At 43.7% G+C, this 24,094-nt stretch overlaps 1 protein-coding gene across 4 annotated transcripts; it reads left to right on the top strand.

The window, feature by feature from the left end:
- The first annotated feature begins 143 nt into the window (after positions 1 to 143).
- On the top strand, positions 144 to 16,177 carry B3GNT2 (UDP-GlcNAc:betaGal beta-1,3-N-acetylglucosaminyltransferase 2). 4 transcript variants are annotated; one of them, XM_072927676.1, is made up of 3 exons: positions 144 to 353; positions 387 to 471; positions 13,761 to 16,177. In XM_072927676.1, the coding sequence occupies exon 3, from the start codon at positions 13,770 to 13,772 to the stop codon at positions 14,961 to 14,963; it is 1,194 nt and encodes a 397-aa protein (XP_072783777.1). In that variant the 5' UTR covers positions 144 to 353; positions 387 to 471; positions 13,761 to 13,769; the 3' UTR covers positions 14,964 to 16,177. The 4 variants fall into 4 exon arrangements, with proteins under 4 accessions (XP_072783777.1, XP_030125556.3, XP_002199593.3 ...); XM_030269696.4 differs by lacking the exons at positions 144 to 353; positions 387 to 471 and adding an exon at positions 798 to 953; XM_002199557.6 differs by lacking the exons at positions 144 to 353; positions 387 to 471 and adding an exon at positions 1,160 to 1,403.
- The last annotated feature ends 7,917 nt before the right edge of the window (positions 16,178 to 24,094 follow it).

Below are 24,094 nucleotides of genomic sequence, written 5' to 3'. Positions count from 1 at the left end.
CGTCCCCGCCCGCCTCGCCCGCGCTCCCGCCCCCTGCGGCGCGCGGCGGCGCCGGGCGGGAGGCGGGCGGGGCGCGCGCGGGGCTCCGCCACAGGGCAACAAGTGAGAGGCGCTGCCCGCTCCCCGCTCCCCGCTCCCCGCCGCGCCTCCGCCGCCTCCTCCCGGCCCCGGCCCCGGCCCCGGCCCCGGCCCCGGCCCCGAGAACGCAGCGCCGGGGTGCGCGCCGTCCCGCGGGGACGGGGAACGAGCCCTTCCGCGGCCGCCTCGGCGCCGCCCCGGCATCGCCCTCAGGTGCGGAGCCCCCGCCCGCTGCGGGGGCCGGCGGAGCCGCCAGGGCCGAGGTGGGGCGGCAGGCCGGGAGCGGGCGGGTGGGAGCCCGCGGCGAGGGCAGCCCGCGGCCGGACAAAGCATGGTGGATGCGGAGGCGGCGGCAGCGAGAACCCCGGCGGAGCCCCGCGGCAGCCTGGCAAGGTACGGGCTCGGCTGCCTACCGCCGACCGCCGGCGGGGATCGGTGCTGCTGGAGCGGCTGAGGAGGGACGGGGGGGCGGAAAAACCCCATTTCAAAACTTGATTTTGCCTCCCGTGCTTTTTCCACGTCGTGCGGTTTTCCTTCCCCGTCGCCTCTCGCTTATTTGTGTGGTGACCGCAGTGAGCTGGCGGCGCGGGGGGCAAACGGCCGGAGCCGTGGATGTGGGTTTTTTAGGGCTGGGTTTTTTAGGGCTGGGATTTTAGGGCTGGGTTTTTTAGGGCTGGGTGTTTTAGGGCTGGGTTTTTAGGGCTGGGTTTTCCCTGCTCCCCGGCTGGGAGGTGCCGGGCGGCGGCGGGGAGGGGTCACGGCCCGCGGAGTGCTGCCCCGGCAGCCGCACGTGTTGCAGCCGGAGCGGCGGGAGCGCGGCGGGCAGAGGCGCAGTCCGCCGGGCAGGGATGAAACTCAGGCCGGCTCAGCCCACCGTATGTTCCTCCTCGCTTCTTACGTTCTTTTAACGTTTTGTTTCTGTCTGCTGATTTAGCCGTGGGGAGGCGGCGGTGGTGCTGCCGAGGCCGTGAGGTTTTCCGGAGAAAGCCCGAGCCGTGGTGCTGCGGCAGCGCCGGGAGCTGCTGCAGTCCGCTCCTGGGCCGGAGGGGAGGGACTGAGGGTGGTGGTGGCGGAGCGGGGACATTCGCAGCGCTCCTGGGGTCACCTCCTTAGCCCGCTGCCAGGAGTTAATTATTGACACCCGCGTCGAGATTCTAGACCGAGCTGAGGCGGTGACACTGAAGTATAGGCTTTGCTGGACCTGAAAGGGGAGTAAGCGGTATTTTTGCTGGAGTTCGCCTGAATATATGTGCTCCTTCACGAGATGATGCTTTTTCCTTCAAACTTCCTGACACATCCTCTGCCCCGTCAGGAGGGGGCTTCAGGTGACTCACCGGGGTTGTGGCTAAACTGCAGCTCGCGATTCATTAGTCATCCTGCAAAAATTTGTGGTGAAAGTTACTTGACTAACCCTTTAATCCGACTTCCAGAATGCTCAGTGCTGTTGGGGTTGATTATTAAATACTCATAATTAGTTTTAACTATGTAAAATAAGAGCTTGCATGGTTTCGTTGTTGTTTTTTTTGTTTTTTTTTTTTCCTTTTGGGGTTTTCTTCTTCTCTCTCTCCTCCCTTTTTTTTTTTTTTTAATATATTTTGGACAGAAAGACTTGGTTTGGGCACAGAAGAAGTTTAGTCTGGCCGTGGAAAGATGCGTGTGCAGAATTACATGCTAGACATGTCATCTGCGAATTACTGAGGAAACGTGATTATAGCGTTGTCCTCTGAGGAAATTTCCGGTAAATTACTGCTCGTCTTTAAAAGAGAGAGCCCAGAATCCAGTTCTCTTCCCGAGCTGCCCAAAGCGGTGTCGGGTTCTTCTTGCAGCTCCGCTTTGGCGACAAGCTGCGGTGCGGTGACCGAGGGCGGGCGCGGAGCGGGGGTGGCAGATGGCACTGGGCTGAGTGGCGTGTCGGGGTTCGGCTCGGTTCGGATGGGATGGAGAGCCCAGGCTGCTGCAGAGGCTGCCCTGCCGCTCGGAACCGGCCCTAATGCCTGACAAACCAGCGGAGGAGTTCAGTCAGCGCCGAGTTGTTACCAAATGCGTGGAGGAAGCGAAACGGAGAATCAGCTTTTCTCATTCGGCGGATTTAATTTGTAATGGTTTGGGGGGTTGTTTGGTGGTTTTATTTTTTTTTTTCTTCCCGGGGCTGTAAACAACTCGAGAAGATAGATATCTTTAAAAAAACAGTACTGCCATGGAGATGGATTGAAATACAGATTGTTTATCTTGTACCTAAAAATGTAATATTGTCAGGGAGAGTCAAAATGTTTTGGCTTAAAAGAAGCCCTGGTTTTGCTGCTTGCTTTAAACGTGTGACTTGCTACAGATGTTGTGCAGTACTGAGCTGTATGGCCGTAGGGAACCTATGGGTAGAGCATAAAAACTAGAATGTATTTAAAGTAATTTTGTCACCTTGTCACCTGTAAAGTGATTTTGCTTGGATTTGTGCTCATTTCTTTTCTTTTTTCCCCACGATGAGGAAAATGCAGCAAGGTAGCACTGCTGAAGGGACTTGTTTTTGAAGGTCATGCTTTAGATGGCTGGGAGTGCTAGCTGGCTGGCTGATGCCCTGTTTCATAATAGGTAAAACTCACTAATCTCCCCAGAGATTGCTCCTAACGAGCACCGTGTCACTGGTAGTCAAAAATTTACTGTTATTGCCTGGAAGCTGCTCCTAACATTTTTTCACTACGCTGAGAAGATCAGTGGAGCAGTGGTGTTTGCTCAGAGAAAAAGCAGTGCTTGATGAGAAATGAGAGTGGATAAAGTGGTGTCGTAGTCTGTGCTGGCAAATCTGGGCAATTGTCTGTATGAATAAGTCACAGAATATATAGAGGGAGGATTTGAGTCTTCATCTTCCTGCCTACCCTGGCAAAGATTCCTTGGAGAACCAAGTCTTTCAGAGGAGTGCTGCTCCATGGTGACTTGTGTGTGCTGAGAGCCTGAGGAATTGTCATTTTACTGCCACCTGGTGCAGCTATGTTCAATCCAGCTCTGACAGTGATTTTTCCTGTTGGCTGTGCAAATCCACTTGAGGGGGGAAAAATGGAGTGACAAAAGGCTGTGTCAGTGCTGATCATGTTTAAAACACAGGATGTGATCGTGTCTCCTACCACTGCCAATATTGTCATTATCAGTCAGGGCTGGCTTGTCAATGATCAAAGCCTGTATGGTCATATTGCTCCAAATTAACCAGAGGACAGGAAAAAGATTGAGCAGTCCCAATACAAATCCTCAACCAAGCTCTTTGGTAACTTGTTCTTTCTCCACAGATCACTGAATTTTTGACAAATGTGTCAGCTGATCTTGCAAAATCTTGACTTCAGGCGGGTTGTGAAACTTCTCAGGGTTGGTGGCTTGGTGGACTTTTCCTGTGTGCTGTCAGACTTTTGCCTTGTGCTGCCAAGTGACTAAAGCAGCTCTGTCAGAAATGCACCGAAGGCTGACATTCCAGATCTTAATCTTTTACTGGATTTGGTTACATTTCCTGTGGTAATAAAACCGTAAACTCCTTATTCTTGAAGAATTTGCAGTCCTCATAGTAGAGGCTGGGAGTTTTCTTGTAGGTAGAGCTTAAAGTGTATAATTCTTAGACTTGCCAAGAATAGGCCAAAGGCAGGGCGAATGGAAGATATTGGCAAGAGTGAACTTATTGTGGGAACGAGTTTTCTGTAAAAAGCACAGAATATAGAAAAAACCCACATATTTCATCAAACTAATGAGAATTTTAACTTCTGGTTTTCATGTTAATGTTTCTTGAAGGCCATTAGGATTGATTTCCTTCCAAAAGATTGAAACCATCTTTGTCCCACTCACAGATTGTTGGTTTGGGATTTTTTCTATAGTAGATCTCTTTATTACATTTTCTATAGTATATCTCTATTACATTTTCTATTTTCTTAGTATATCTCTTTATTATATTTTCTGTAACTCTCTGGTAGAAATGCAGCAGTAATTTTGAAGCAAATAGGCATCCATTTACTTTTTAAATTCAAACTTTTAATTTTTTTTTCAGGTATATACATTATTAGTCCCTAATAAATTTTTAACCAGAGTGTTAGCAGTTAATTTAGGAAGAAGGTTGGGTGCATGTGCAGTCACGGGGTTAGTGTTTGATGTTTCTGGTGTGTCATAGGCTGTGTTCATGTGAGTGCTTATTATGGAATCATAGTTGGAACAGGGATCCCCACAGGGATCGCTGGAGTCCACCTCCTGGTCCTGCACGGGACAGCGCTTCATGTGGTTGGAGAAGAATTTGTGCCTGTGAGTGCGGGTCACAAAAATCCCCGATGTGTTATTCCTGTTCTGCCCTGTTCTGACCCCACAGAGATATACTTAGATGGTTTTATCAGTTCACAGTTGTATCCCTTTATGTAAGCAAGCACCACTCATGTGCTTACAAAACAGCAGAAAAGAAAGAAAAGGTGGTGATGATGATGGTAGAATGAAATACAGGCAGAGTGAAGAAGTCACCAACCAAAAGTTGTGGAATAAGTGTCACACCTGTCCAGTCACATTTTGCTTTTACATAGGAAGCACTGACAGGTACCTGGGACTCGATCCTGCTCTTCGCCTGTATCTATCTCGCTGATTTCCTTGAGCCTTTTAGGATTTCAAAAGCCTCCCCCAGTTTCCAGATCGTGTAAAATCCAGTGAAAAGACTGGATCATTAAACTGTCTTGTGATGAACTGTGCAGAAGAATGATTGAATTGGTGCCTCGTGAGAGGCAATTAGTATTTAAGTAAGGAAAAGAATCCCTGTGTGGGATGGGCGGGGTGCTGAGAGTCTTCATGGGAGAATTGATGAAGCAGTTTCCATCAGCAGTTAGTTAAGAAAGCTTTTGTTGTTTGGGAGAAATACAACAGTAAGGATTGAAAAGCATTTAATTTGGAGACAGTTTTGTTCGTCTTTGTAAATAACTTCTGAAATGTAGCAGCTGCTTCATCTTAAGCACATTCAGAAGAGTTAGTCTTGAGAGTGAATTGACCAAATCCCTTCAATTGTAAGCCGGCTATTTGGATCAAAAGAGCAAGGAATCTTGACTTGTGGCTGGTAATGACTAATTTTCCCCTAGAAGGGTAATTCCCCGAGGCTCAGCGGTTCAGACGCCCTGCCGGTATGGGGTTTACAGGAGAGTTTAGGGCGTTGTTGCAGGTTGGTGTGCGTGCAGTGGATGCCCAGGCTCCTGCCCGATGTGCTGCCGGGGACATGCTGCTGTATCCCGGGGCAGCTGGGAGGCTGAGGCGGTGTCTGTGCTCCCCGCCTTGTGCTGCTGGAGCTGTTTGTGCAGCTGAACCGAATTGAGGAACTAAGCCAGTTGAGAAATAACCTTTTCCGTTTGCTTGTCTTCGGGGTTATACACAACATAGCACAGTGAGCCACGTGAAAACGAGAATTCAGGGCCTGGCAAAGGGTGCAATTCTTTTAACTGAGTTTAAGGAGAGCTGCTGCTGAATGCCCAACTGTATCATGAATGCAGTGCTGGTTTATTTTACTTGAGCAATTATATTTTGTAATCTGGTATTTGAAAGTTAGAAACTGCTAATGGGAAGCTGTCTTTGGGATGGAAATTGTTGTTGCAAACTTATTGTTGATCTGCTTTTGAATAAAAACAATTAAAACCCGTACAGAAGAGCCTTAAGTTGATGACTCAAACCACTCTCAAGCTTTGTGGATGCTCACTTTGGTGTGCAGGTAACAGATACAGAAGGTGCTACTCGGATTTAGAAGTTTCTAATCGGGTTAGATGCTTATCTGCTGTTAACAAAAACAGGAGTTTAGCTGCCTAGCCGGCTTAAAGATCCTTTACAAAATCCTCCTGATACTTATATGCATCTTTAGCTGAGCCTAAAGCTGCTGGAGAAATTGTTCCCTTTTCCATAAACTTGATAGGCTGGGACAGAGATCTGTATCATAGGTTTTGCAGCTTTGAAGGAGGACAATTAACTTCTCTGCTTACAACTCCACTGATTTTTCCAAACTTTAATTATTTAGAAAGATGAAGAACTTTTCCTGTAAGTGTTAATTACACCTGAAAGCAAAACCAGTTGAAGGCAAAAGTGTTTTTCATGTATTTGCATTTTAAAATGTAGGTTTTGCATTCTTCAACGTGTGTTTAGCTCAGTACTGTGAGTTCAGAGGCAGATCCTGGAATTCTGACATGAATATTCTCAGTATGAATTTGGTTTGAATTGACTTCTGAGTAACCACATAGCACTGGCAGGGAATATGGCTGGGAATTTTACCCTCCCAGTTGTGTATCCCATCACACAAAGGCAGCAGCTTGGCAAAGTCAAATTGAAAACCAGCATTTATTTTTAACCCAAAAGGACAGTGGTAACCACGGGTAGGTGTTGACTTCATTAGCTGTTCCAAGTTACACCGTTCTTGTTTTTGAAATGTAGCTTTTAGTAGTGTGTTTTGTGTCTAAGGTGGGCAAGAAGACAAAGCAGAGGTAGAATTTTGATGGCCTGAGGTGTGGTGCTTGAAGGATGGTTTTGTTAGTTGATTAAAGAATGATTGCTCTCTGTGAAGACATAAAGGTGGTTAAGGCAGGATTAAGTACTGGTTTTACAATAAAACTGGAAGAGATCAGAAGCAGATGAGTTGTCTCGTTTGTGGAAATTATGGTTATCTGCATTTTATGTAGGTTTTCTAAATCATGAGTTGTATTTCAAATACAGCCCAAAAGTAAGAAGCAAGAGTGTCTGTCCTGCAGACTTCTCTCCTTAAATGCCCGCTGAAAGCATCAGCCAGATTGGCAGTGTGTTTTATTCATTCTTTCTCACCAGAACTAGCACTGATCCAAGCAGGAGGGGCCTGGGAGGAAGGTGCTTCCTTATCCACTTCCTTGGCTTTCTAGTAATTCTGGGCAGATAAGGTGTGCCTGAAACGAACCCCACAGCAAACAGCAGAGTGGGAGGGTCACGCTGGGCCACTCGCTGCCCCCTGACCTGCCTACAGAAAATGCCAGAGAAATTGGGGCCCAGGTGTACCTTGCAGGGAATAGTGGGCCAGACTCTGTGCTCTGGTGAGCAGTGCTGGCTGTGTCTGGCCCTGCCCCAGGGAGCTCTGGAGGAAGGTGGGAGCCAGCAGCAGCAGTGTGCTGGTACTGGAAGGTGAGGCTGCTGACAGATGGGCTCTGCTGTGCCCGGGCTGTGCCAGCCTTCCCTCTTCTCCTGCACCATTCCCGGTGTGCACACACCATCGAGTGATGGGAGCTGGCTGAAAGCTAATTGCTGCTTTGTTGTCGGCTCCTTATGGTCCTCCAGCTAGCTGAAATGATTCACCACAATCAAATCAGTGCAAAGGTAGATGGGACTGTGCAGCTTATGCAGGGGAAGGAATAAATTACAGCAATGAGTCAGCTATGACTGAAACTGTTTTAAACTGCCGTGGAACTGTGCTCCCCAACTTCTAATTGATGTGATGAATGACAATTAATTTTGTTCCAAGAAATATTTCTCTGCTGACACTCGGTTAAACCCCTTCTCTTGATTCTTTATAATTTACTGTTCTTTCAAGCTGATGCCTGTCAAGTGAAAGCTAAAGTTCTTCTTAAATCAGAAGGTGGCAGCTCCGGGTTATTCCTAACAAATCTACAATGTCGTCATTCTCAAGCTTGAACTGACCTTAGAATGACACGGGAATTTTCTGCATTAATGAATTGGGAAAAACAGATCACATCTGCTATCACAGGCCCCCCACTACTGGCATATTAAACTGTAATATTCATTTTTATAGTGAGTTGAGATCTTACACTTGGCTGTCAGTGTGAAATCTCAATTACTGAAAAAAAAAAAACCAAGACCAACAACCCAAACTATTTTTGCTGTTAAGCAGGGAAACCAAACCTTTTTCATCTCAAGTTTTTTGTTGGTTTGGGTTTGGTTTTTTTCTTTCTGGGTTTGGTTTTTTTTCATGAGCAGTTAGGAACATCTTCATAGCTGTCTAGTTGTGTGACTGCAGGCATGCCAGTGCAGAATGGTGTTGTTAGCATGATGCACTAATTTATTGAGACATGGCCATTGTTTAAATGGACTTATGTAGGTGTGGTGTACATGTGCAGCAACATTGCTTGTTCATCCCTATGAATAACCATGACCAAACTCAAGTAGTCTATACCAGTAGAAAAATTGGAATATCCATTAAACCTGGGACTGAGTTTACAGAATATTTTTTATAATAGGCTTTTCTTGCATATACCTTGATCTTGTGTAGAAACATGAGAATTCAAATATGCAACTGAACATTCTTTCAGCCAATTCAAGGATTTAATTTTAGCAGGTAAAAAGAAAATATTTAAGTCTAACTTGCAATGAATTCTGTAGGTATACCATATTAAAATATTTTTTTAATCAAACCCAGAACTTTTGTGAGAGACACCTGCAAATAACTTAAAATACAGACAGGGTTGAGATAATCTGATGATTTACTGGTAGCTGATTTATTTAAAAATGGCTGAAAAATTAGATTACTCTGGTTGAAGGTTTGGGGATTTCAGCAGTTTGGTTTGAGGTTGGAAGTATTCAGTTAGAGGCAGTGGTGAGCGGATGGTACCTCTTCCTTCTCTAAGTGTTCTGTCAAGCAGGAATTTCACACAGGGTGGTTTTAAAGAAGTGAAAAGTAAGTTTTTACTGTTGAATGACTTTGTAAAGATAACTTGATGCAAAGATAACTCCATGCAGACTCTGTGGGTGTTGCTGCAGTATTTCTAAGCACCAATATCAAGTCAACAAAACTTCTGTTAGATGTTACTTTAAATAGCTCACCTTAAAAGGCAATGTTCTGATAGCTTCTCATTTATGCAGAAGGAGCTAGAGGTAGGGGAAGAGCTGAAAGTAGTCCAGGTGATGGCAGGAGACATAGTAAAACTTACTGTGAAGATTCTGGAATTCTGCTCCTCAGACCTTGGCATTCAGCAGTAAATGAAAGAACTGTTTAGTCTTTTAACAGCGCAGTTGAAAGCTGACATCAGTAGTGTGGGGCACAAATCAAGTAGGTATTAGAGAGAGGGAGTCTGGAGTTCTTATGAAGCTTTTATAGGCTTGAATGCAATAGGGATTTCCCCACCGGCTTGTAGCAGCTTTTGACAAGTTAACTTCTGGAGTTTCACCGGAATGTCACTGCTCTGAGCAGCCCTTGCCGTGAGTAATCTGATTGTTGGAGAAGCAGGACTCTAGCTAACAAAAAGCTGCTGCTGTGCAGGTGGTAGCAGGCTGAGAGAGTTAAAGGCAGTGCTCCCAGATGGCCCCGGTGGCTGCAGGGGCTGCCTGCGCTGCACCCTCAGCAGCTGCCTTCAGCCAGCATCCTGCAGCTTGTGGGATAACAATCTCACCTAATGGAGGCTGGCCCGGGGCAGGAATGTGGTCACTTGGGGCTGCTGCTGGAACATGCTTCCTCTGCTGGGCTGTGGCTGTGCCTTGGGTGAGCTCAGAGAGCCTGCAAGTGGAGTCTTGCTTTGCTCTTGGGCCATCCCTTGTGTGGGGTGCATCATGACTTCATGTCATGTCTTTGTGCAGAACTGAGTGTTAAATCCACTGTTATATAGCTCTAAAAAAATCTCCACTTAATTTTTAAAGTACTAAATTATTTATTTTTGTTGTTGTTACTGTCGTATCAAAAATGGCCAGATAGAAGGGCAAGGGCTGACTGATGAAAGTTCATCAGGTAGCTTGTATGGCAAATGTATAGAGAAATAATGTCATATGTTTTTAATTAATAATTAGTGTTTTCTGAGGGTTCCTCTCTTGTGTGGTAATAGAATAGTGAGCCATTACAAGTTCTTGGTATGGAGAAAAATCAAGGAACCAAGATAATTCACAGAAGTTGAAAATACAGAGAGATTTTTAAAACGGTTGGACAAAGTGAGACTAGGTTCAATTACATAAGCAAACATAGCACAAGTGCCAGTCTGGGCCTCTAAAACCTTATCACAGAAAACCAGAGGAGCACTGCTAGACAAATGCCTCTCTAACATTGGTTATCTTGGATCTGAGTGGGGCGTGTTTGGTGGGGTTGTTGGGTTTTTTGGTGTTGTTTTTGAGGGATTTTTGAGCAAAAATGTGCTGAAAATAACTAGTGGGAGATAGAATGTGAAGTTACTTTGGCCTTTATTCAAACTCTTTTTAGTTCTTTATGCCTTGGGCTGTGTTTTAGGAAAATATATGCACATCCTTCCCTAGTCTTGCTATATTTACTTGGATCTTGAAATTCCATGCCTGAGTTTCACTGGTGTCCTTTAGTATTACAATACTGGAAGATTAGAATTTCTCCCAAAGCTAAATAATATGCTGAAAGACGTCTCAAAACAGGTATATGCAAATAATTAAAAGTAATGTTAAGATAAAGGTCAGCTGCTCTGAATTTCAGTGCAGCTTTTCATGCTTTGAGTATCATGTTGTTGGTGTGGTTGCTTTCCTGCAGCTGCAACATTGTTTGAGGCTGCCTTGGTTGGAGAACACAGAAAACATTGACAGTTTCCAGTGGTAACCACTGTGTGAGACGGGCTTCTGCAGGAGGGCAGCATGGGTATCTGTTCCATATTCTCCTGTTCTTAAGGCTTTCCTAATTACTGTCATATGAAAGGGGGTCTGTGTAAAAGAGATTTGATGGTGTGCAGTTAGAAAATAAACAGCATTGGAGTTCTTTACAGCTGGAAATGGCACGGACTCGTTACAACAGCCCGGGGCTCTCAACATCATCTCCTTCCAAAACTGCTGTTGCTCAGTCCAGAAATCTCTTGAGTCACTGAACAGAGCCGAGCCATTAGACAGCTGATTCATCTCACAGGGGGTTAGAAGGACTCCCTATGGCTTGTGATGTGTTAAGTAGCTAAAGCAGTTAATTTCAGAAGCAGCAGTGTCACTCCTGCGCGCTGTGGCTGGCACTGTCACAAGTGGTGCTGCGTGTGCAGCTGCTCTAAGGGATATGAGGCCCTTAAATTGAAGTTAATGGGAACATCCAGATCTGCCCTAGCACCACTTACAGTCTGCAAAGGGAGAAGGGTGGTGATGTCTGTTAGATACCTGAATTACAGCTTGGCTTTGCCAGCTTCCTGATGGTTTAGTCCTGGACCAGTAGGGTGGTAGGTGTGATACCTGCCAGTTATTATCTTATCTTTTGTCAGCCCCAGTAAGTAAATGGGCTTGTAATGCTTGGGTTTGGCAGTCAGATAATGTAGACGTGGTACTCAGCCCACTTAGAAAATACAGCCTAACTCCTGCCCTCAGAAAAGTACTTACAGTGAAAGGCCATGGCTTTTGGCAGAGGTGAAGGAGGTGGAAAAGTTGCATGTTTTACTTTACATCAGATGATTAGATTGTTTCAGCTGCTTGTGGATCCACAGCCTGGAGCAGGGTAGAGGCTGGCAGTATTTATTTGTGCTTTGTGAGATGGAGCTGCTGTCATCTCAACAGACTTGCACCTTTTCTGCTGAAAAGCTCTACCAAGTCTAACAGTAAATGGGGATTTTTCTGCTCAGGATCCCTGTCTCATTTGCTGCAGGGAATTGCAGTCATAGTGAACTGAAGGATTTTGTTAAGTGTTTGAAATAAAGTCGTTGCAAATGGTGTCATTGTGTCAGAAGAGTCTCAAGTCAAGTATCCAGATGCCTCAGAGGTGTTGAATACTCTGAGCTTGGTAAACTGGGGGCTGTGGCAGATGAGCTGTGTGGTGCTGCACATCCTGAAGAATCGAGCTTTGGCTGAACCCTTGACAACCCCGTGTTTGTTGGCTGTTCCTAGGAGGGACCGGTCACCCTCCAGTTGTCTCTGAGTCCCGGATCCTAGGTCAGATACCAACTCATTTGTCCCTCAGTGAGAAGTGCTCTTGAGGACAGGGCAGATGAGCCCTGATGTTCATGTTAGCTCTGTGAACACCACAAAACAGGGGATGGCTCCTTCTCCAGCATTTTTGTGTCTAGTGAAAGGGAAACATAGCAAACCAGTGTATTTATCTGTTTTTAGTGGCAGTTAAAGAGGAGGGTAAAGTTTATTCAAGTCTATGTGACCAACCCCAGCGCTTTCTGAAAAGTTCAGCTGTTTATCTTAAATGATGACACTGACCACATGTGTGATTTTGTCAAAGAAGAAAACTACTTTAAAATTAGAACAGAAACTTCATAGCTGACAGAGTATAATATGAAATGAAGTAGATCTGGCCTGAGCCTATACACAGATAAATATGCAGATGGTACTTGAGGAAGCACAGACATTTTTCTGAGAGGTCGTGTTTTCCAGGAGTGACTTTGGATTTCAGTTCCAGAAAAACACCCACTTTTGGATTTAATAATGGTTATGGGTCAAATAAGAGAAAAAAAGATTACTGATTATTTACTTGCTGCTTTCTTCCTAAACTTTTAGAAGTTTAGTGTTTAACTTGTTGAGTAAAACCAAGTAAGACTGATGAAACCATAAGAGACCAAGAGTCAGTGTAGCTCAGGTGTCTGGGGGTGGCTGAGAAAAAGAAAACAGCAGCAAGTACAAGGTGTACTTCTCAGTCTGCCTCCCTGTCTGCTGTTGCTCTGTGACCTCAGGGCCTGAGGCAGTGCTCACAGCTGGGCTTCCAACAGTCAGTACAAATTCTTTATTACATTAGGTTTTTCTGATCTGCTAATAATCATTTATATTCCTGGCACATGAAGGTGTCTTTGACAGCGAGTTCTGTGTGTGACTTCAGCACAGTCTTTGTAACTTTCTTCTTATTTCTGAATTATTTGTGGAGCTTGTACATTGATGTACCCCAGGGCTAGTAAACAGTTTGGTAAGCACTGCTCTGGAGGAACACAGTGTTTTCATGTTGCTCCTTGTGCTGTATGCCTTGTACCTGCATTCTGACAGCTGTGGAAGAAAGAGGGACTGTTCTATTTTCTCCCCCAGTAAAAAGTGAAAATACATCACAGGACTTTTTATGTGACAAAGATGTGCACAAACTCTTCCAAGTCTTGCATATATGGGAGACCTCTCCTTTTTTTAAATTTATTTTCAGGGTTTTTTCCTTCCTAGTAATAATTACGCTTCTACTTTCATTTGCTGTTTGAATTCCTTTTTTCTAGTTGGAAGGGGAAAAAAGTTCCAAGTTCTTGTTCTCTTCTCTCTAAATATCAGCAATGCAGCTGGCAAGTTTTGTCAGCCTTTCTTCCAAGGAACAACCAAGTGAAATTGTTAGAAACTGATTGTGTGCTTTAAAATTTGGCTCTGCCTGTTACGTAGTTGGAAGGTGTGAGAGTGCAAGTATAAAAGCTTGAAACCTAATTTAAAAATAACTGACCTTATCATATAGCAATTTATTCTATACCCTTCAGCTCACCTTACTAGCAGAAAAAAAAAGTTTCTCAGTCTGCCAAGCTGAGGGCTCAGATTCTAATTATTATACAGTCAAATGTTTAAAGGGTATCTAAATGAAAAGCAGAAACTGCTGGCTAATTTAGACTCGCCATGAAAAGCTGTGTAACTTTCTTAAGCTGCAGGTGGAAACTTCACATTTGTACCAGCTTACTGATGAAACCCCAAACCATATGTGTGTGTATTAGAGACAGATTAGCTTTTGCTTCTTTGGGGGTGTAGTTAACCCTGGTTTTTAGGCTACTAGCTTGCATTTTAAAGTAGTTTGCATTTTTAATGAGATCAAGAACTTGCTGTGAAGAAAGCTAAAAATCTTTTTTTAAATTTATTTCTAGATATGAGAAATGAGTGTTGGACGCAGAAGATTAAAGCTGCTGGGAATTCTGATGATGGTAAACTTTTTTATTTATGTGATTGTGGAAGTCTCGAAGAGCGGCAGCCAAGACAAGAATGCAAAAGGCCGTGTTGTTATACCACGTAGCAAATTCTGGAGGAAATACACTCCTCACAAAGCTTATTGGAACAAACAGCAACAGAAGCTTGAGCTGCTGTACAACCCTATTCTGTCCTTGCTTTCCAATATGACTGTGGAAGAGAACTTGGTTTCTAACCTGAGTGCCCTTAGTTCCTGTGACCCTGACCCCTCGGTGCACTCAGAGGTTAGTGACTTTGCAAACTTGCCAGAGAGATTCAAAGATTTCCTCCTCTATCTGAGGTGTAGGAATTACTCATTGCTAATGGATCAGCCAAACAAGTGTGAACAGAAACCTTTCCTGCTGCTGGCTATTAAATCACTTATACCCCATTTTGATAGAAGACAAGCAATCAGGGAATCCTGGGGCAAGGAAATAGAATCAGGGGACGTGATAGTCAGAAGGGTCTTCTTACTTGGGCAGACCCCACCAGAAGATCATTTTCCTGACCTTTCACACATGATTAAATTTGAGAGTGACACCCACCGAGACATTCTCCTCTGGAACTACAGAGACACTTTCTTCAATCTGACTCTGAAAGAGGTGCTGTTTCTGAAGTGGGTCAGCAGTAGCTGTGCAAATGTCCAGTTTATTTTTAAGGGTGATGATGATGTTTTTGTGAATACCAATCAGATCCTGGATTACTTGAAAAGCTTATCAAAGGAAAAAGCCAAAGACTTATTTATAGGTGACGTGATCAAAGATGCTGGACCTCACAGAGAGAAAAAATTGAAGTACTACATCCCAGAAAGCGTTTATGAAGGTTCGTATCCCCCGTACGCAGGAGGCGGTGGCTTCCTGTACTCTGGTGATCTGGCACTGAGACTGAATAATGCATCTGACCAGGTTCTCCTCTACCCTATTGATGATGTTTATACTGGAATGTGCCTTCAGAAGCTTGGGCTTGCTCCAGAAAAACACAAAGGCTTCAAAACATTTGATATCGAAGAGAAATACAGAAATAACATCTGTTCCTACACAAACTTAATGTTAGTGCATAGTAGAAAACCTCAAGAAATGATTAAGATTTGGACACGCTTGCAAGACCCACACTTAAATTGTTAAAGTAATGTGCATAAGTGTCTTAAGTCCAAAAAACTTTGTGAGTTTGGATCACTGAGGTTCTGTTTAATAGTTGAATTTTTGCTGTAGACTTTTTCCTGTACTTCTGAAATCGAGAGTACTACTAAAATTTGAAGGGATGGCTTGAAGACTTGGTCCTGACTTTTCCGCTGGTGGTCCTGGTGGTCGTTATGTTTCAATATTGGTCTTAATTTTAAAAAAGACTTTGAGGCTATAACTAGCTGTCAGTGACTGGTTAGCTGGAAACAGGGATTGCCTGCCACAATGCATCTTTCATCAGTTGTGATGGTGGAAAATATTTTTCCCTTGAGTAGTGTTTGTGTGTGGAAACCACTGTAAATGGAAAATACACTAACTGGGGGAATGTAGTTTTACTTTTAGGTATGTTACAGTTACAAGACCTTAAATTTTGATTTTTTTTAATTTATAGTTTTCAGTTCTTTTGCACCCTGAAACAGTATTTTTTTTTCCTTCACTTACAATCCTTTGTGCAAAGTGTATGTGAGTCTGAAGGATTTACCCTTTCATTAGATGAAGCTATTTTTTTTTACCAAAAACAAAGTTCTGCTTGAAATGCCCCCTAAGAGCTCAACGTGTGAGGAAAAGTAGGAGGTGTTTTTCAGGGCTGGGCAGGTAGGGCTGCCCCTGCCTCAAGCCTACATGCTGAAGCTGACTTATTGCTCATGTTACTTGTGTGGAAAGCTATTCTGGTCAATCCTTGTTTTGTTTGGGTACTAAATGTGATCAGGTAGGTTGATTTGCTGGAAATGACTGAAATTGCACATTGCTTCTTGAGAGCATTGTTTGGGTCTCCTGTAAAGCGCTGGTGAATCTAGAATTGTGCACATCCCAAGAGTTTTGAATTCCAAACCAAGCTTTGAAGTTTGCATGAAGCCTCATGTAGAGTTACATGTGTCCTTGAAACTCAGATCTTCTCTATTTCCACATTGTGCTTATAAGAATTACTCTAAATAGTGGTGGCTTTCTTTGTATATGTAGAAGTGCCTGCCTATTTATTGTTCAGATTGAAGACCAAAACATTTTCTTAAATATATTTTGTGTAACATTTTATTTGTATAGTGTTGTCACTCGGATATTTAAATAGAGCATGATATTTTAAATCTGAGATGTGTAACGTGGTAAATAAAGCTAATTGTTATTTTTGAATTTGGAAAATAAAATGTAATTTAAATATTTCTGGTAGTGCTTCATGGTGACTTGAAGAGCAGTTGCACTCTACATTTCAGAAGTTCAGGAACAAAAGGTTTTATTTGACAGATTTCACTAAGTTTGTGTAGCAGACTATCAAGAAAATGTCACGGCTGTACCTATATTTATTAGATGCTGGAATAGATGGACAACTCTGGTGAAAGCAAGGGGGACATTAAGTGCCTTGGGACAAACAGTATGTACAGAAATAATTGTCTGTACAATACCGTTGCTGGTGCAATTGAAAGGACTGAAGGAGTGGATTGAATGGCTGGCACTTGAATTTTTGATTGAAACAACTTGGCAGCAACACCTTTTTTTTCTTTTTCATCTGCTTTCTTTTCCCTTTGTTTACCTGGAACAAATGGGGTGCTTTATCTGTCCAGGGAAAGGTGAGGAGTTCTGGTCTTCCTCCTCTTTGTTCTGTAGATGATCATGTTGACCCCAGGACGGATAAAAGACAGGCTGTGCTGTGAGGTTTGACCCTTGTGCTTTGTCATTCCTCATGGGAAGTGACACCTTCCTGAGAGAGCTGCAGGTTTTACATTAGTTACTTCCTACCCTGTTTCTTTAAATATTCATGGAGTTTTCCTCAAGATTTGGGCCAAGTACAAGAAGTAAATTATGCTGGTGGTGAGAGATGCAGTGTTGAGAGTCTTGGTGTGGGGGAAGGAGGAAGGGAGAGAGAGAAAAGGTGAGGCAGAGATGAAAAGGAGAGCGCTGGGAGAAAGTGGAGAGAGGCAGAGACAAGTGAGCACTGAATAAACTGCTGAGGTCTATGGGAGGGTCAAACAAACAGGAGGATTGCAGCAAAAAGAGGGACAGGAAAAAAGCCCAAGAATTAAATCGTGTGAGTAAGATAGGGTGGAGTGCACATGTGATGTTAAGTGAAATGGGTGTGATCGATGGGGTGCCAGCATTAATTATTTAATTTATACCTTTCCTGGCAACCATGAGGTAAATCCACGTCTCGTGCGTGGGGCACACCTGATAATAAGGAAAAACAGGCTGAGTGGCACCTGGGGAGGAGAAATGCTGTGAGAAAGCATTTCCCCACCTTCTGAAGGGACAGGAGAAAGGGCAGAGGACAAGGCTGAGCAGGTGGTACTGGGGGAGAAATCTGACAGACCACGTTTGTTTACTCCAAGTGTGGAGGAGCGCTGGTGGCTCTCCCTGGTCCACTCCCACAGAGAAAGAATTGTCTTGGCAAATAATTGGGAGTGTGTGGAGTGAAGAGTAAGGGAAATGAATAACAGAGATAAAGGAACAGAATGCATCCAAAAGCACGATGGGAATGGGATCTGGGGGCAGTTGGGACACAGAAGGTGAAAAGTCTTTAAAAAGTACATGCAACAACCTATAACTGCTGTGTTCTACTGTATCTTTCATAAATGCTGTTAAATACTTAAATTTCTGTTGTATTTTTTCTTTAAGGGAAGGAGTCTACTAAGATGAAGGCACGAGAAAATTTGACTACAATAGAAAGAATGGAATTTGGAAACTGAAATAAGATGTGTTTGGATGAGACAGCTGAATGTGGATGCAGTCTTTGTTCTTTTTTCTTCCCTGAATACAGCAGGGAAAATGAAGTGCTGCTGTGATTAAATAACGCTGCATCAGGGTGAGCCATTAGAATCCATTAGCTTGTTTGTATAAAGGCTCAGGCCTTTGTTCAAAATCCATTTGGGAGGAGAAAATATAGGATAAGGAAGGTAAATGAGCTATAATTAACGCACAAATTACAAGGTTTATCTTCCAGAGGATGGAGTCCCTGTTTTCTGCCAGTTGGTTCCTTGGCCTGACTGCATTTTATAATTGGATCCCTACCTCCCCTCCCCAGTTTTGTTATGTAGGCTTGAGTGAAATGTAGCACTTGATAAAGCTGGTGATAAGAGAATTCCTGGCAGTTCTTTTCTGCTTTTCAATGTTGGGAGCACAGAAAGCCACACTTCAAAAAGGGTTTTGGCTGGAAAGTACAAGAAAGAGGCCTATTAGGATTCACTGGAGGGTTTGCATTGGGTATGCAATTCAGTGGGACCCTCATGCAGGTGCTGCTGAATCTGGGGCTTTGTGATGCAACAGTGAGCAATCCAGCTCTTATCTGATGCTGCAGTCCTGATCTAGCCCACAGTCAGCATTCACCCCCTGAAATCTGGCCTCCTTTCCTTTCTGTCTTACTGCACCTCATATGTGTCAGATTTCCTCTTAGTTAAGAGTTGGTTTGCTGGAGGGCACCAATCCAAATGAGTTCATGTCTGCACTGAATTATTTCCTTCTCAGAATAGTCATGAAACCAACTTAGCAAGCAAATAGGGCAGGGAGAGCTGCTTAAGGGATCCCTTTAATCGACAGAAATCTGTTCTTAATGGAGCAATGTCTGTCAATGAGCCCAAGCACAAAACACTCCTCAAATTCTCTCCTTTCTCTTCCTCTTAACTTTTTAAAGCTGTTGCCTCCTTCCTTGCTGGATGAAGGTGAGAACAGGAGTGGGAGTGAGAATGAAAGTAAGCTGCAGTTCTGGAAGCAAATTTTCAAAATGTCAGGAGTGATGAACTACTGAGCAGGTCAGTTTTTCTGTTGTTGTGCTCAGACCAGGTATTGGATTGCTAATCACAATTTATGTTTGTATTGGCTCAGCCTGCTCTAAGTAGTGTTTAAACAGCTCTGGCTGGATTCTGCCAAGGGGTGGCTGAGCAGCACCTTGTGGGCTTTGCACGACAGCCTTTTCAAAAGATAAGGAGTCCATTTCCATTTGTCAATGAAAACATTTGTACCCTGTCTAATAAACACCTGACTGAACCAGGTGAGCTGGGCTTATGTTGGTCTTGGGGTGTCAGTCATCACTTCAGGCTCCGTTCACATCTGTGTAGGTATGGAACAAATCTCTGTGACCTCAATTTTTGCTCAGTTTTCTGTGTTTTCATGTTACCGTCTTTATATATTTTTTTAAGTTGCCTTCAAGCTTAAAGACTTCAGACATGAGTTATGTGCTTCAGATGAATGCACACTGAGTTTCCTGTCAGAAAACAGGATAAATTTGACAATTTCAAATTCTATATATTGAGAGAATTCCAATCAGTCTCCTAATTTCTAGGCTCCTTGATTTACCTCTGTGTGTTCAACCTGTGTCATTTCCAGTGTTTCCTGCTAGGCTCTCCATCTAAATGAATCCATCTTTCCCGCCTTGTCACATGTTTTTGTTCCCTCTGTCCCCTTATCTCCTTCATCTCTTGGTGGACACTGAACTTGGCTCTCCAGTAAACCTCAAGGTTTTCTGAGAAAGTTACAAAAAATTTACAAAATCACTTCTATCAGAGCCTGATTTCAGACTGTTTCAAACAGGGGAGTAAATGGAGGAAAAATGCTGAGCTGCCAAACAAGCCGTAAACTTTGTGATTTTGGAGTTGGCTTTTTTACTGCCACTGCTATTGTAATTTCTTTAAACAAAACTGCTCTGGGTAGAATTGGAGAGAGTTTCTACAGGGATTAGAAATAATCCCCAGACATCCCCTGTTAGATTTTTAAGACCATGCCTGCAGTTTAGGATTTGCTGTGGCTGTATTTTTGTGTCCTTTTCCCCTCTTCCTCCATCCCTCTGGATAAATTTTGGCTGAATTCTGTAAAGATGATTCATTTGTGTTTCCTCATTTGTCTTAAATGTGTCATGTTTTTCCTCACCACTCCTGTCACTGATACTCCCCCTCTTCCAGAAAAGTCAATGTCTTATGACAGCCCAAATTTTGCCTCTTTTTGGGGACATTGCATCCACACTGCTGGCAGGTCATCCAGAATGCCTGTGTGTGATGAGTATTTGAAAGCCCTGCTGAAAGGAAGTCACAAGTTTTAAGAACACAGACCTTTCATTTGTACAACAAATTTGAGTTGTGACTTCAGAAAACATCATCCTTCAAGCCACTTCTTCTCTGTCTTCTTACCTGTAGGATCATTCTGGTTCTTAATATTCTGTGCTCATGCTTTCCTGCTATCCTGCAACATTAGATTGTGGTAGGGCTGGAAATAGTGGTGTGGTCTATGCTCAGTCTATAGAAGTGCTTGGCCAAGTGGGGAGGCTCTCACCTGTCTTTAGCAGATCAGACCTGAAAGCTCACCTGGGTGCCTGCTATTAGAGCAAAATTTTATTGAGCTTTGAATTATTCTTCAGCAATATTGAAGAAAACAGAAGCATGTTTATGTCCCTAGAGAGCCCTTGTGCTTTTCTTCTTTTCTAAAATCTGCATAACAGTTTGCATTTCTTATTGTCCCATATTCAAACATATACAAATTCTTTTTGAGAAACAAATGGGGGGAGGAGCAGTGGATGGGAAAAATCCCCACTACAGATGTTACAAAATCTTGCCAGGGTAGGAAACACTAGGCTGAGATGAACTAAAAAAAGAACCCTCACTTTGGTGGATATCTTATTTAGTCACAGTGGGAAGCGGGGGAAATTTTTTAAAGATAAAAACCCCAAGGAAATAGTCTCATTTTCCTTTCAATCTTTCTAGTATGTAAGAAAACAGACTTCTGCTTTAGATTTAGGTTTGGCTGCTGCCCAAGAGACCTAAAAGTTTCATCATCTTGTTACTTCTTGTCCACTTTGTTTATGAGAACATAAATGCCAGAGAGGCCAAGTGAATTGTTTTTCTTAGGCCTGTCCTGCATAAATTTGATCCAGTGCCAGCAGCAATGATGCTTAGCAGAAGATAATGGTGAGCATCCCCATCAAGAAAGCTGAAACCTTTGTGTTTCAGCTTTGTGATACCTGGAAACTGGATGACTTTCAAGAGAGGTGAGCTTTGTTTGTGCCCTTCAGTTTTCAGAGAACCTCCTTGTTGGAACTAGTCTGCGAATTTGTTCTTAGAGCTGTCATCTCTTCTCCATAAAAATACAATCTGGATTGTTCTAACGTATGCTCAAGGAAGAGCTGGACCTCCCCAGGGCTCCATTGGCCCTCCAGCCCCTCAGAGAAAGAACAAACACTTCTGGTAGCTCCTGAGAGCCTTTAATCTTTAGAAGCTGCTTCTAGACCTCACTGGTTGGTGACAAGCAGCAAAATTATCTTCCAGGAATTTTTTTTTTTTTTTTTAACTTTCACTGGCAAATAGCTCTACCACAAATCCTGTGCTGTATGAACATCCAGCATCCAGTCATCCAGTGCTCCAAGAATGAGAAGATTGTCAGAAAGCTGCCTCCTCCCTAGATGCAGTTTAAGTGAACACTGGGAATATTTTCCATGTCTTTTTGGACTGAACCATCCCCAGGGGGTGTTGCTGGTACAGCCATCAGTGATACAACTTAAATCTGATGCCCTGGTGATCTTTTAGTAACAAAGAACAACAGGAAAAATTGAAGGTTTATAGGTAGTCAGTGGTAATCTATGCAGTGAAGAGGGTTTTTGTTTCCTCTATGAAGTGTATCTTCATGTCAGCAGTTCTTATTCAATGCTGATTATCCATTTATTCTTCTCCAGCTTTCTAATTTTTAATTCCTGTGCTTTCTTCCTCACAGGAAAGCAAGATGAACCATTTTAGCTATAAGTGGAATAATATTAAATGTGAAAAAATTGGGTTCAGAGCCATCCGAAAGTGAATGCCACAGTAGGGGCATTATGGAGGTGTTGTCTTTGGACCTCTAATTGAAGCGTCTCAAAACTTTTCAAGAATATTCATGTTTGATTTAAGTTTGGAACTGACATCCTTCATTTTGCTACACTGAAATAGCATTTGCTTATGCTATAATTTGTTACATTTCCCAGCTCTCCTCTGAGCCATCCTGTGTGATGGAGTTGCAGCTGCCTGCTGGAGAGTGAAGTGAAATATGTGCCTGTGTCTTGGGAGGAGGAACTGGCACAGACACAATGCACTGAATCTCAGATGATGATGCCTGGTCCCTTATTCCACTTCCCAGGCAGTTCCAGCACATGTGAGGGTCCTTTTGTGCTTGCCTGTGCTTTTTCCACACTCCAGTGTGCTTTAGGGGAGAACATGGACCTCCTGCTCTGTGTGGGTGGTTAAGAGTGTGACATCCTTTCCCAGATTTATTTTTGCTTGTTCCCAGCTGGTTCATTCTGGATTTTCCCTCTTTGAGGATGTTTGTTGTATGTAGCTGGTGTTTAATGCTGGAGAGACCTGACTCATTCTATCAGGTAATTGATACTGACCTAATTACACAGATGAGTTTTGCACTGGAATTTTTAATGGCACTTAATAATTATAAGAGTCCTTCATTCCCTGTGTCTGATTCAGTCCTTTGCCTCGTGTGGTTTCAAAGAGCAAGGGCATTGGATGGAATTATTTTCTTTATTTTGTGTTGGGTAACTCTCCGTGGCCCCTGCCTGGGGAAGCAAAGGGAGCTGCTGCTGTTTAACCTCTCCATGGAGAAAGCTGTGCCTGAATCCAGTGACACTCTGTTGTCCCTCATCCAAACAGGATATGGATGGACTCTGATCTCTGTAGGAGATTGCCAAGGTCAGATGAGGATAGGGAGACTCTCAGCACAGCTCTACCCAGGAAACCCTAAAGCTACATTTGCTGAATGGGAACCCTCCTAGACAAGATCCATCTTGTTCCATCTGTGGATGGTGCCTGTCTGGAGAGGAGGCTCCTGCACAATCCAGGAGAGTCACTCCACACCTTCCTAACTGGTGAATGTGCAGGGCTGTGTCCCAGGGCACTGCAGCAAGGAGAAGCCCAGGTGCTAGTCATCACCTCTCCCAGTTTCCAGCCCCAGCAGCTGTGCCCTTCCCCAGCACTCCAGCCAGGCAGGAATGCTGCCAAGGCCAGCCTCACGTGGAGCAGCTGAAGTGTAAATGATGCCCTTCACCTGCCTGTATCTGGTGCACTGAAATATTTTAGAGGCTTTTTTTCCCCCTTCTGTCTGCATCTTGTCCATGATTTCAAGTGAAGCACAGTGGTTTTGAAAAGCCCATGGATAGTTTATTTCCAGATGTGTGTTTACACCTTGCATATCTCTGGGGGCTAAACAGATGCCAGATCACCCGTGTGGGTGTAGTTCTGTGAGAGTGAGCAGATAAACATGGTGCTCCAGAGCTGATGTTATTGTTTCTATCCCCAGAAGGGAGATCTGTGAAAGGAAAGGGCACAAACTGCAGAAGAAAACAACCAGCCTTTCATTTAGTCTCCTGGCATCTGCTTGAATAGACTGGTGCTGCTTTAACATTACATTAAGCATCCCTCCCACCTACTTTTTAAATTCCTCTCAAGTTTCTTTTATTTTGATCTATTCTGAATATCCCAGGGTCTGGAATTTGTCTTTTATAATGATATATGACTCAGCATGATGCCAGCCTCAGCTCCAGGGAATCTTTGTTCATGTTGAGATCTGAAAATCTTTATAAACATACACTTGGAGGAAAAATAGTTTGGTATTCAAGAAGCAGGATAAAGAGTTAGAAGAGCTCTGAGTGCTCTTAGCAGCTGTGTCATATCTTACTGGGCTGACATAGAGTAAATCCACAGCCCATCCATATTTTCAATATGCACACAGTTTGGGTTTCCTCGTCCCAAAAGGACGGAGGGGAACTGCAAAAGGTGCAGAAGGAGACCACAGGGACCCACATGTAGCAGCTTCAGTCTGTGTGAGGTGTAAGTCTTGGATTTGGGAAGGAATGACTGAGGAAAGGGCTCCAGAATCGAGAGTAGCCTGGAAAAGCAAATGAGGGTCTTCAACAGGAGTGAGCCAGAAGCACAGGAAAAACTTATGGGCTCTTTTACACACAGGCACTGGATTTTCCTGATACCAAACTAAACCTCCCCTGACACAGCTTCATACCTTTTCCCCAAGTCCTGTTGATAAATAACATAGAGAATAGAAATTTTCAGTTCCCCTGACATTGCTGGGCAGAGCCTAAAGACTAACTAGCAAAAAAGATGAAAGAATGTAAA

Source organism: Taeniopygia guttata, chromosome 3 (assembly GCF_048771995.1).
Source record: "Taeniopygia guttata chromosome 3, bTaeGut7.mat, whole genome shotgun sequence".
Taxonomy (NCBI): Eukaryota; Metazoa; Chordata; class Aves; order Passeriformes; family Estrildidae; genus Taeniopygia; species Taeniopygia guttata.
Note: the sequence above shows the minus strand (reverse complement) of the source record. Positions and strands in the feature narration are given on the sequence as shown.

Bases quoted from the DNA above. Each gene is read 5' to 3' on its own strand.
- B3GNT2 (XM_072927676.1), top strand. From the start codon at position 13,770: ATGAGTGTTGGACGCAGAAGATTAAAGCTGCTGGGAATTCTGATGATG.